General features: G+C 33.1%; 1 protein-coding gene across 3 annotated transcripts in view; it reads left to right on the top strand.

Moving 5' to 3' along the window:
* Window positions 1–9325: 9325 nt before the first annotated feature.
* LOC140155125 (choline/ethanolamine kinase-like) overlaps window positions 9326–14651 on the top strand; it is a 74376-nt gene continuing 69050 nt past the window's right edge. For 2 of the 3 annotated variants that reach the window (XR_011859343.1, XM_072177835.1), the window contains exons 1-2: window positions 9333–9772; window positions 13664–13886. Coding sequence is in view for 2 of the 3 variants with exons in the window: in XM_072177835.1 (XP_072033936.1) it covers window positions 9660–9772; window positions 13664–13886 (336 nt within the window). In the remaining variant the exon portion in view is untranslated. Of the gene's footprint in view, window positions 9773–13663; window positions 13887–14651 lie in introns of all 3 variants that reach the window. The other variant, XM_072177836.1, reaches the window with a different exon arrangement.

The raw sequence follows: 14651 nt of genomic DNA, 5'->3' as shown, positions 1-14651 counted from the left end.
TTTTTGCTTATTTATTTATTTGTTTATTTATGTATTGATCAATTAATCATTTATTTATTTATTTATTTATTTCTATATTTATTTATTTGATTATATAAGTTTGTTGATTTATAACTTTATTGTTAATATGTTTGTTTATCTTTTCGTTAATTATATTATTTATTTGTTTGTTTAAAGGTTGCTTATTTTGTTGGTTTGTTTAGGCCCTTTACAATTGATTCTTAGTTTCCTGTTTCCCGCCCGCGTCCAAAGTAGAGAATTGCAAAATATTTAATTATTTTATTTATATTTTGGATTTTCTTTTTAAAATAACTTTAAATGACTCCCATTTGCTACTTTCTGACTTTGATCATATCAACTATAATGATGAATAAACAAAGAACATAACTGTACCATTACTTATGTATAAAATCAAACATAGTTGTAAAATAATTAAATGCTTGTCCCTTATCGAAACGGGTTGATGTAGGTTGCGACCACTTGTTTTAAAATAAAGAAAATAAAAGATAATTAATAATTAATAATTAAAAGTCGCCTCATCCCTTGTTTTCAACCATGAAACAGGAAACTAAGAATTAATTGTGAAGGGCCTTATCGTTTGTTTACTATTTTGTTGTTTACTATTTTGTTTGTTTAAAAGTTTGTTATTTTGTTTATCTTTTTATTAATTATATTGTTTATTTATAAGTTTATTTATTTATTTGTTATTTTTGTTAATTAATTTGTTTATTTGTTTATTTTCATAAGTGTGTTTGTTTATTTATTGTTTGTTTATTTGTTTGTTTATTATTTTGTTGATTTTTTGCATATTTGTTTATTTGTTTGTTTATAATTATGTATGTTAATTTGTTTATTCGTTTACTTGTTTGTTTACTTGTTTGTTTACTTGTTTGTTTACTTGTTTGTTTACTTGTTTGTTAGTTTACTTGTTTGTTTACTTGTTTGTTTTTACTTGTTTGTTTACTTGTTTGTTTACTTTTGTTTGTTTGTTTACTTGTTTGTTTACTTGTTTGTTTACTTGTTTTTTACTTGTTTGTTAGTTTACTTGTTTGTTTACTTATTTGTTTACTTGCTTGTTTACCTGTTTGTTTACTTGTTTGATTACTTGTTTGTTTACTTGTTTGTTTACTTGTTTGTTTACTTGTTTGTTTACTTGTTTGTTTACTTGTTTGTTTACTTGTTTGTTAGTTTACTTGTTTGTTTACTTGTTTGTTAGTTTACTTGTTTGTTTACCTGTTTGTTTACCTGTTTGTTTACTTATTTGTTTACTTGTTTGTTTACTTGTTTGTTTACTTGTTTTTTTACTTGTTTGTTAGTTTACTTGTTTGTTTACTTATTTGTTTACTTGTTTGTTTACCTGTTTGTTTTCTTATTTGTTTACTTGTTTGTTTACTTGTTTGTTTACTTGTTTGTTTACTTGTTTGTTAGTTTATTTGTTTGTTTACTTATTTGTTTACTTGTTTGTTTACTTCTTTGTTTGTTTGTTTACTTGTTTGTTTACCTGTTTGTTAGTTTACTTGTTTATTTACTTATTTGTTTACTTGTTTGTTTACCTGTTTGTTTACTTGTTTGTTTACTTGTTTGTTTACTGTTTGTTTACTTGTTTTTTACTTGTTTGTTAGTTTACTTGTTTGTTTACTTATTTGTTTACTTGCTTGTTTACATGTTTGTTTACTTGTTTGATTACTTGTTTGTTTACTTGTTTGTTTACTTGTTTGTTTACTTGTTTGTTTACTTGTTTGTTTACTTGTTTGTTTACTTGTTTGTTAGTTTACTTGTTTGTTTACTTGTTTGTTAGTTTACTTGTTTGTTTACCTGTTTGTTTACCTGTTTGTTTACTTATTTGTTTACTTGTTTGTTTACTTGTTTGTTTACTTGTTTTTTTTACTTGTTTGTTAGTTTACTTGTTTGTTTACTTATTTGTTTACTTGTTTGTTTACCTGTTTGTTTTCTTATTTGTTTACTTGTTTGTTTACTTGTTTGTTTACTTGTTTGTTTACTTGTTTGTTAGTTTATTTGTTTGTTTACTTATTTGTTTACTTGTTTGTTTACTTCTTTGTTTACTTGTTTGTTTACTTGTTTGTTTACCTGTTTGTTAGTTTACTTGTTTATTTACTTATTTGTTTACTTGTTTGTTTACCTGTTTGTTTACTTGTTTGTTTACTTGTTTGTTTACTGTTTGTTTACTTGTTTTTTACTTGTTTGTTAGTTTACTTGTTTGTTTACTTATTTGTTTACTTGCTTGTTTACATGTTTGTTTACTTGTTTGTTTACTTGTTTGTTTACTTGTTTGTTTACTTGTTTGTTTACTTGTTTGTTTACTTGTTTGTTAGTTTACTTGTTTATTTACTTATTTGTTTACTTGTTTGTTTACCTGTTTGTTTACTTGTTTGTTTACTTGTTTGTTTACTGTTTGTTTACTTGTTTTTTACTTGTTTGTTAGTTTACTTGTTTGTTTACTTATTTGTTTACTTGCTTGTTTACATGTTTGTTTACTTGTTTGTTTACTGTTTGTTTACTTGTTTGTTTACTTGTAGTTTGTTTACTTGTTTGTTTACTTGTCGAAAGATGTATCTACGCCAACTTGACTCGTCTGATAACAACACTGATAGCCAGAATGGAGTAAACTAGCACTGGCTCTCAAAATGAGTCACCTGACTGTCACAAGAGAGTCAGTTGATTCTACCCATGGAGTCAATTGACTCTACATTCAATAGGCCTATAAATAAATAAATAAATAAATAAATAAATAAATAAATAAATAAATAAATAAATAAATAAATAAATAAATAAATAAATAAATAAATAAATAGGTAGATAAATAAATAAAATTATTAACTGATTTATATATTTATTAATTTGATACCGTAGTCATCTTTCTCCAAATGAATAAATAAATAAATAAATAAATAATTAAACAAATAAATATATAGACCCTATAACTTGTTTATTTGTCATCACTCACTCACTCATTCCTCCCTCCCTCCCTCACTCACCCCCTCTTATCACTCACTCATTCACTTACTACCTCGCTCCCTACCTCCCTGGCTATCTCCCTCCCTCACTCATTCATCCACTCACTCACCCCTCATACACTCACCCCTCATGTCTCCCTCGTTCACTCACCTCTTACTCACCCTCTCACTAACTAGCCCATTTCTTATGACTCACAAACTTACTCACAATTAAGCTCACACTCGACTACTTCAGTATCATTCACTTGGCACACAGTCAGTCACTCATCACTCACTCATCAACTCCACCAATCTCACTCACAAATCAACTAATCGAGCATTTAAACCATTTTAATGATTCGTTGATTGCTTAAAATCAATCAACGAATCAAGCAATCAATGAACCGATCAATAAATCAATCAATCGATCAATCAAATTACTCGCTCACCCATTTACTCACTGAATTACCCACCTGTTCAATCAAAATTTCAATCATTCAATCAAGCAATCATCATCCAATCATTCAATTATTAATACTCACTTGCTCACTCATCTATATATCTCATTAATTCACTCGATCATGTCAAACAATCACTATTATCAAGTAATACTTCAGAACTCATTCAATCACTCATGCGATCAATATATAGATCATCACTTACTCATTCAATCAATCAATCAACATATCAATTAACATAATCATCATTTCAATAATTTTATCAACCAATCAATCATAAGCTAATCAAACCACCCACTCAGTCACTCGCTCACTCAATCATTCATTTCACTCATAAATACATAATTAATTAATTAAATATATAAATAAATAAATAAACAAACAAGTCAATAAGTAAACAAACAAACATGTAAACAAACAAGTAAACAAACAAACAAGTAAACAAACAAGGAAACAAACAAGTAAACAAACAAGTAAATAACCAAGTAAACAGGCAAGATAAATAAATAAATAAACAAACAAGTAAACAAGTAAATAAGTAAACAAACAAACATGTAAACAAACAGGTAAACAAACAAGTAAACAGGTAAACAAGCAAACAAACAAGTAAACAAACAAACAAGTAAACAAACATACAAGTAAACAAACAAACAAGTAAACAAACATACGGGTAGAGTCAACTGACTCTCTTGTGACAGTCAGGTGACTCATTTTGAGAGCCAGTGCTAGTTTACTCCACTTTGAGAGTCACTTGACTCCATTCTGGCTATCAGTGTTGTTATCAGACGAGTCAAGTTGGCGTAGATATAAACAAACAACAAGTAAACAAACAAGTAAACAAACAAGTAAACAAACTAACTAACAAACAAGTAAACAAACAAGTAAACAAACAAACAAGTAAACAGACATACAAGTAAACAAACAAACATGTAAACAAACATACAAGTAAACAAGTAAACAGGCAAGTAAACAAACAAGTAAACAAACAAACAGGCAAATAAACAAACAAATAGGCAAGTAAGCAAACAAATAGGCAAGTAAGCAAACAAATAGGCGAGTAAACAAACAAATAGGCAAGTAAACAAACAAATAGGCAAATAAACAAACAAATAGACAAGTAAACAAACAAATAGGCAAGTAAGCAAACAAATAGGCAAGTAAGCAAACAAATAGGCAAGTAAACAAAGAAATAGGCAAGTAAACAAACAAATAGGCAAGTAAACAAACAAATAGGCAAGTAAACAAACAAATAGGCAAGTAAACAAACAAATAGGCAAGTAAGCAAACAAATAGGCAAGTAAGCAAACAAATAGGCAAGTAAGCAAACAAATAGGCGAGTAAACAAACAAATAGGCAAGTAAACAAACAAATAGGCAAATAAACAAACAAATAGACAAGTAAGCAAACAAATAGGCAAGTAAACAAACAAATAGGCAAGTAAACAAACAAATAGTAAACAAACAAATAGGCAAGTAAACAAACAAATAGGCGAGTAAACAAACAAATAGGCGAGTAAACAAACAAATAGGCATGTAAACAAACAAATAGGCGAGTAAACAAACAAATAGGCGAGTAAACAAACAAATAGGCAAGTAAGCAAACAAATAGGTAAGTAAACAAACAAATAGGCAAGCAGCGGTTAGCAATTATTAATTTATTAAATGAAAACGATTTACACCACTCTGGAAGTAACTATAAACAAACATACAAATACATAGATAAATAAATTTAAAACCTTATAAACAAACGAACGAATAAACAAGAAACAAATTAACAAACATAATTATAAACAAACAAATAATCGAATAAACAAATGTGCAAAAAATAAACAAATAAACAAAGTAACTAACATATAAATAACAAATAAATAAACCTATAAATAAACAATATAATTAACAAAAAGATAAACAACTTTTAAACAAACAAATAAACAAAATAATAAACAAAAGATAAACAAACAAGCAAGCAAACAAACAAACAAACAAATAAACAAACTTACAAATAAACAATATAATTAACAAAAAGATAAGCAAACAAACATATTAACAATAAAGTTATAAACAAATCAACAAACTTATAAACAAATAAATAAACAAACTTGCAACTTAAACAAAATACAGACAAATAAACAAAAGATAAACAAACAAGCAAAAAAACAATTAAACTAACAAATATACAATATAATTAACAAAAAGATAAACAAACATATTAACAAATGTTATAAACAAATCAACAAACTTATAAACAAATAAATAAATAAACACTTACACCTTAAACAAAATAGACAAACAAACAAAAGATAAACAAACAAGCAAAGAAACAAATAAACAAACTTATAAACAAACAAATAAACAATATAATTAACAAAAAGATCAACAAAGAAATTATGAATAAAGTTTTAAACAAATTAACAAACTTATAAACAAATATTCATAAACAAACTTAAAAACAAACAAAATACAGGCAAATAAACAAAATAAATAACAAAGATAAACAAACAAACAAATAACAATAACAAACAAATAAACAAACTTATAAACAAATAAATAAACAAACTTATAGCCCTAAACAAACAAAATAAACAAACATGTTTCACATCCGGGTTTTATTTTTTTATCGCAAAATTGCCGGTAAATACCCAGTAAAAACTCAAAATTATGAAAATGTCCACTTTTTGCGGCAATTTTGCTCAAAATGTGTTTATTTTGCGCCCCTTCCCCCTGAGATTCACTTTAAGAAATAATTCCTGGCGCCGACACTGACAACAGGCCTAATGCCTGGAAAAAGGAGGAAGCCTTTTATTTGTTTTTCTGAGAGGTACCGGTAACACCCCTTTAATGATCACAAAACCTTCCAAAAATGTTTCTTGTAGGCCCATATTAGCTAGGCTATAGAAACCATCTCAACTTCCTAGACCTAGGCCTATATGTTTTGAAAAGTTAGCCTATATTAAACTGAATTTCAAAAAATAATAATATAGGCCTATAAATCGAGGAAACCTCAAAAAAGAAATCCAGAGGAAACGTGAAACATGTTTATTTATTTACTTGTTTCTTATTTATTTAGCCTAATAATTCCCGCGTCCAAAATTGAGAATTGCAAAATATTTAATTAGGCCTATTTGTTTATTTGATATTTTTCTCAAAATGACATAGGCCTATATTAATTTGCTACTTCTTTTTTTTTTTTTTTTTAATAACTATGATAGGCCTACTGAAACACCCCTGCATTTTAGATACCGGTATTCAATGTATAAAATCAACCATAAGGCCGTATAAAATTAATGTTTTGGTTCTCGTCCAGAGGATTTTCATGAATTGATGAGGGAGGGTTTTTTTTTTTTTTTTTTTTTTTTTTTTTTCAATGTAAAATTAGCATTGTCAGTAGTTTTCGGTCTTCTCCAACAGTGCTCGAGGAAACGATGAGGCCCTTTTTTTTTTTTTTTTCAAATGTGAGATTCTGAGGGATAGGGGAAGGTGGGGCATAACGGAACACTTAACTTTGAGGATGCTCTGTGACGTCACCATAAGTAATATGACTGTAAAAAGTATATGTTCAGTTGAAGTTTGTATTTACCTTTAATATACCAGTAACCAATATAACTTGAATCTTACAATTTTTTATAAAAATGAAGAAATATTTTCAACAAAAAAAATCCGTTTTGCCCCACTATCGGGGCAAAACGGAACCCCCCTATGGGGCAAAACGGCACCCTGGGTGCAAACTTATATCAGTTGTTCCATCGGTAGGCCCTAGGCCTAGTTATATGTAGGCCTATATTCAGTTACAATATTAAGTGGGCCTACCATCTCTGTGGAGTGAGTGGTTAACTTCTTATAGGCCTAGTAGGCCTATAATATGTATGACCAATATTTGATTAGAAAGAAATATTCAGTAGGCCTACCATCTCTGTGGAGTAAGTGGTTAACTTTTAATCATTAATTCTATCTGTAGGTCTAGTTATATGTCTATGTTTCAGCGAAGTGTTTACCATGTTCGAGTAGGCCCCTAGATAACGCCTACATTTCCTTGAGTGAAGACAACTTATGTCCAATTGGGGCAAAACGGAACCCATCTGTGGGACAAAACGCCCTGGGCAAAACGGAACCCTGTTCCGTTATGCCCCACACCTAGGGTTCCGTTTTGCCCCATACCCGATTTTTTAGAAATAGGTTGCATGCATAATACATCGTAGCACTTAATACAGCTCATGGCTAGTACCTTCGTGTTTACAATATACACATTTATTTGGGAATCTGATATTAATGAAGTAAAATTGCAGCGCATTAAACATCTACATATCTTACACCAGACGGGTAGTAATTTTTTGACTCGATCTTGCTCGAATGTCAGTGGATTGTTTCAGATAAAATTTTTGTTGTAAATCCTCGTAGCCATACTTGTGTTCCTCAATATAATTTGCATAGGCGGCAGTATTGCCAAGGCCTATTTTTCCAGGTGGTTCCGTTTTGCCCCGGGGGTCCGTTATGCCCCACCTTCCCCTAAACCCCCTAGAGTACCACAAAAAGACTTGGAAGTGATGCTTGTTCTCTAATAAACTTATTCATGTGTATGAAGATTTCATAAATCATTCCAAAGTCTAAAAAATTGAAAAATCTAAAAAAAAAAAATCTGACAAATCCCAGAAATTGAGGAGGGAGGGACGAGAACCAAAATATTAATTTTACACGGCCTAATCGCAATAATTATATCTGCAGTGCCAAAATGTACCGTTGATATTGGGATGTGACCACTCGTTTCAAAATAAAGAAAATAATAAGTAATTTTAATTACTTATTATTTTTAATTAAAATTAATACCTACCTACCTAATTAACAGTCACATCGTGCCGTTTAAAAAAATCTTAAAGGGTCTAAGCTAGGCATAGGCCCGGGCCTAGGCCTATAGACCTTTTTCCCTCTATCCCACAATGCACTATTCCAGGGGGGTATGACGTAGTTCATCAACCTCATAGATCGTGTGCATCCGCTGGTCTTTGCCAGGCCTTTGCAATTATTTTGTCTTAATATGGGCATACTGATTCCATATATGCGGATTATCGTAAAGGCCATCGATGTTACTAATTATGCAATAATTGAATACACGAGTGATGCAGTTACGGAGCGATGCAGAACATCTGTGTAAGAGATTTTGTGTTCGTTTTATTTTCAACTCCGAAAAAAAAAGTGAAACGGATGCCGGTAAAATATCACTGCGTGTCCCGTCATCAGTTTTTCACCATTAGGTCTATAAAATGTATGCAAAGTTAGGTTTCAATAACAGGAAACTTTTTGGGTGAATACACCATGTCCATAAGGCATAGAAATGTTGTTTTTGCCCCGAAAGGTATTAGTGACGGTGGCGCCATTATCATCATTATCGGGGATTCCTTTTTTTGTGATGAAGGCACCAGTCGAAATGTCCGTATTCCAGAATGTGATGAACATAACTCTGTACTCCCCGGGGAGATGATGTATTTTGCGACACTCATACCCCCCTGGAATAGTGCATGATGGGAAAGAGGGAAAAAGGTCTATAACCAACTCACGGCATTATGATAGTTGATTGCATAAAGCATTAAATATTTCTATGGATAGGGGCCTGTAGACATATTTTCTTTTATCATAAAAGTAACACAGTTTATTTTTCATGATTTTAGCACACTTTCTGTAGGCTACCGAGTACAGACAAGTGATCTCAAGCACGCTGTACGCTACCGAGTACAGCAAATAATACGTGCTCGCCTGGTCAATACATCATAAAGTCTTGAACACAGACTAGTACTCGCACACGCGCAAAGCGTGTGAAGATTTTAGGGGAGTAGGTCGAGATTCAGTTTATTGCCTGGGCAGGCCTGGGGCTGGGTGCGAATCTTAGTAGGTCACATGGTTGGCGGATCACGTGTGAAAACATGAACACGTGTTAGTCCGCGCAATTATTACGCCCAATTAGGCGTTTTAGTAGTGGGTTGATTTATGCATTGGATACGGACTGTGTACTATTTTCATGGGCGGAATTTGGGCGGGGTTAACTGCAGCAAACCAGCAACACAGAACGTGTCACGAAAACAGGAAGACAGGCATGATCACGATGATGTGCATTTATTGCTGCGATTTGATTCACGAAAGAGTGAAGAATTAAAGCACTTATAACCAAGTAGTGTTTTGGAACGTGGTGTACATTCATTCTACCTATTACAGACGTTTTAAAAAACAAGAGAAAATCCCGAAAATAGCCGACAGACGCGATGGATGACGTCGATCCAGAAACCCGCATGAAAGCTTACAATTGGTGTAAAGACTACTTGGGCGGTGCGTGGACCAAGATCAAATTAACAGAGTTTCAAATAGTAAACTTGAGGTAAGTCAATTATGAATATAATCATACATGTCCTATAAACAGTAATAAAAACAATTATTATAGTCATTGGGTTTCAGGTTTTTGCGTTTTGGTTCGAGCTAAAATAGGCAATTGAAAGTAGCTGAGACTCTTGAGTGATTTGTCATGTGCCTATTTTTGCATTTTTCTCAACAATTATAGCACATTGGTGACAAGTAAGATATGTATATTATTGGGGCAAGGACTACATCCACTGCACTGGAAATTTTATTTCAGCACAGACAACAGTTGTGGAGTGACAGTCAAAAATGAGGGAAAACCAATATTTGATCAATAAATCAATAACTATAATTTTTACCAAGGTTCCTTTGACAGCTTAAAGTTAAACCATCGCGTATACGTGCGCGACGTCAAGCGTTGCATTGGACTTTGTGCAAAATAATACTCGCTGGACGGCTAGCAGTACGCTTTGTAAAAGGAAATCTGAATAAAACTTTACTTGCCTTGAGTTGCTGAATTTTCAGTGTAGTAGCTGTAGTCCTTGCCCCTATAATATACATATCTCTTGACAACAAGATGCTTGACCCATGCCATGGATTTGTCATCGGCGCGTAAAAGGGGTGGAGACCTCGACACTTCTACGCGATCGCCAATCACCAATGCGTACCACAGAAGTAATAAAAATTTAACTTTAATATTGACAACTTGTTTGACCCATCCATACATTCATGAATACATTATGTGACATTGCTTTTCTGTGTTTTCATACCATATTTTGTGGTGGAAAATGATTACAAATGATTTTGAATCATTTGTAGAGCCAATATTTCTTTAAATGCTGTGGGCCTACCATGCTGCTATGCATACAATTTACAATTACCGGGTACTCTAGTTGTTGAAACTCCAGGACAATACAGTGTATTTCAATAGGAATCCAAAGCTTCAACTGTCAATCGCTTAAGAATTATCAAGTTGTTGACGAGTATTGATTGTAACATACAATTTATTTGTTCATCATATCAGTATCTACTAGTAGTACTAATAGCAGGGTCGAGGGTCATGAGTCAAAGCAAAGTTATCAATATCAGCTGTATTTACAACATAACTGAAGTTGTACAATTGATTTGATGATTTTTGAGTGTTGTTGTAAAATGCTTAAAAGTTGAACAATTCAAAAGTTACTATCTCCTGAATTCACCCATCTTGTCACTTGTTAATGTGAAAATGACTTTAGTATTATTTTGAACTTCACCCAGTAGGCCCTACAAGTACAAAACAGCATAAGAATAGAGTCACTAATAAATTCATTTTACAGTTATTTCATCAATATCTTGTGTCATCTGGTACATGTAGTTTTGTTCATTAATTTTCTTAAACTAAACCAATTTTAATTACCCCACAGGTACAGTAGCCCGAATAATCGCTATTATATTTGCTCCCTGCCATCTCCAACTGCAACTCCTGTAGAGTTAGAGGAGGATGACAGCCAACCAAAGCACGTTTTACTCCGCCTCTTTCGTAGACCGCCACTTTTGGTCCAGGTTGTTTCTAATAATTTCTCATCTTCTCATTTTCATACTCAATATACTCATTTACAAATTACATTTTGTTCCAGCTAATTTCATATTTCATTTTATTATAAATCAAATACAGCACTAGGTTAGCCTGTCCATATGGCCTTGGCAGTAAAACAAAGAGAAATAAATGGTTAACCATTCAACTCCATAAGCTCTGAGATTGACAAAGTCAGTATGATATAAAATTGGATCGATTAAGCCTATAGTTATTGGTCAAGCTATGATTTTTGAAATATTGGATGAGACATAGTCGAGTCAGCTGAGTCGGCTCATAATAGGCCAGACTCATAACATTGTGGATCGATATAGAATGGCATATATGTGCAGTTCATGGACACAGTACCAACTTTGTCTATTCACTGGCAAAGTGATGTAATAATCGGATTAACTACCATAGCAATAGGTGAAAACAATTTTTGAATATACCCCGCTGCGCTAGTACATTCACACAGTACCTCTGCATTGAACCATATCATGCTGATCACTAGCACCTGTAGTAGCTTTGAAAAGAGTATTCAATCTATGATTGCAGACATACATGTACACAGGTGATGAGTGCAACCTGCTTGTAGTGCAGCGCAATGTATTCAAAAATTGTTTTCATCTATTGCTATGGTGGGAGCACGGTGGCCTAGTGGAACGGGCACTGACTCATGATCGAAAGGTTGGGGGTTCGAGCCCTGGCGACGCCATCATGTTGTGCCCTTGAGTAAGGCACTTTATCTCGATTACTCCTCTCCACCCAGGTGTTTAAATGAGTACCGGCATTCTTAAATGCTGGGAAGGTAACAGACTCGCTGTAGAGGAGGTGTAGCGATCCCCTATAGCAACATTACATGGAGGAGTCTGGCCCAATCGCCAATGAAAGAGAGATGGGCACTCCGATCACTGTTTATACAGGATTGTCTCCTTTACCTTTACTTTATTGCTATGGTAGTTAATCTGATTATTACATCACTTCTACAGTGAATTGTCAGGAGGATGACACTGCTTAGCGTTAAATGTCTGGAGCTGGACCCAGGTCACAGTTTGAGAAGAGATGATATACCACCATGGTCATTTGTGGAAACAAAAAGCCACGTCAGTGACCTGTAGTCCTGTACCATAGTCTGGCTATTCAGGAAGATGATATAATATCCTTCATATTATGCCTCATCAGTTACATGGTACAAAATGTATACGTATAATAACCGATTTACTATAGAATAGTTATTATGCCATGTTTACTTTATTCATGTTTTATTATATTGATAAAATGTGACCAAATGTTTATTAAATATCTTCCAGGGTCTATGGTGAAATGGATGTGCCTACTATATTAAATCATGCCAGGAAATATTCTGGCCTACTTGTGTCTTAATTCAGGTCATAGAGTTATCACTTGTGTGAATTATGACCTTTTTCAGTCACAATTCCCTAATAATAATCGAAGTTCCCTGGTATTGCACGGCTGATGCAGGTTTTTGTGAATTTATACTAGTATATTGGGACTTTATTGATGTGGGCAGTAACAACAACTTTAACTTTAAAAGGAAACAATAAACACCAGTATTCCATCTTCTAAAGAATGTTGGATTCGATATCATTTCCATTCAGGAATATTTTTCACTAATAATATTATAAAATTATAAACACATATGTATAAATGCCAGACAAATCAAATATGTATGTTATCTCATTCCACCAACATCCGGGCAGGGGTGAGATGGTGAGAGTCACAAAGGTTCACATAAAATAGATACATAATGTCATCCATGGAAGAATGAGGGCCACAAGTTGTTAGAAACACTACCGGTAGACTTTTTGCAAAGACCTTTCACACTGTCCGACTGGTCGCGCCTGCATTGCACAATGCTATGGAGATTGATTAGTTGATGCGACAATGGCATGATTCAATTAGCCAATTAAAACCGTACTTCATGTTTATGCCATAAACTGTGCCAAATCAGGCAGTGCGAAAGGTCTTTGCAAAAGGGTGTAGTAACAGAGAGACAAGATGTTTCATATTCAGCAATGTGTGCCTTCCCCTATGAAGACTTTGTTCTCAAATTCATTTTATTGAGAAATTGAGCATGGTATATTGTGTGACTTGATCTGACCCAAGCAGACCGAAGTCAGCAATAATGAAATTGAGGTAAAACTATAAGGAGCAAAAATGAAAACGCAGGGTATTTTTATTATTAAATGAAAATCAAGTCAAAGCACACATGATTGTGATTTGATTACCCTCATTAATCCATATCTACATTTTGTATGGTATACTCTTCACAGCTTTGAAATTTGGTTTATCACATTGTCATGCTTCAATCACATCCATCATTATGCTTTATTTCAGGGCTGGTTTGAGTAACTATCTATACCTATGCACTCTTCCTTCTAAGCAGAAACCAGTTGGCAAAGAACCTAACGAGGTGCTTCTACGAGTCTATGGGGAGATCTTCTATGAGGGTGATGCACCATTGTTAGATACCGTAGTTTTCTCCTTACTCTCAGAGCGAAGACATGCACCAAAACTGTATGGAGTTTTCCGTGAAGGAAGATTAGAACAATACATTCCAGTAAGTTGTATCTTTTGCTTTCTTGTCACAAATGAGGATGTTATCAATAAGCTGTGGATTAGGGCAATCTGCATTATATTGGAGACTAAACCTGCACTTTGTGTACTTCTGACATGCGGATTTGGCGTTTGTTGCATAAAAACAAGTGTACTGCAAAACGGCACTGCATGATGTGTGAGTAAAACCAACGCTCTTCATGCATGACTTTCACTACATCTGGGGATGCAGTGTTTAAGACACATTAATTGTCGTCCATTAGGGACCACACATGTACATAATGTGCACTTATGCACTAATGATGCTTTCAAATTTTGCAATAATCACGCTGTAAATTTGTGCTATGTAGACAGTAAAAGCATGCGTCTAAAACTAGATCTGCATCTCAAAAGTACACATTGATTCATATTATTTTAGTGCCCATAGATTGCCCCATTATTATGATTATATGCAGTGTATATATTATATAGTCAGCCACCTGTCCACCCATCATTTTGGACAGGTAATTTGCTTCTTGGACAGGCAAAATGAATACCTTTGACAGATGCTGAATAGAGGTTATCCGTGTTCTATCAGCGACTGCTATACCTTGTTTAGGACTTTCAAAAGAAGTACCTGCATGTGCAACCATGACTGTTTCAAAATAGCCTGCCAAAGTCATGCAGGTAACTCTGAGGTCATGCATTGAATGGTTTGAATGAGGAATTCTACGGGAACCAGTGCCTTTTGTAAGAAGTCACACATGAGTGAAGTGGATAACCTCTATTG

This window comes from Amphiura filiformis, chromosome 6 (assembly GCF_039555335.1).
Source record: "Amphiura filiformis chromosome 6, Afil_fr2py, whole genome shotgun sequence".
NCBI lineage: Eukaryota > Metazoa > Echinodermata > Ophiuroidea > Amphilepidida > Amphiuridae > Amphiura > Amphiura filiformis.
The sequence above is the reverse complement of the archived record's forward strand: the minus strand, read 5'-3'. Positions and strand labels throughout refer to the sequence as shown.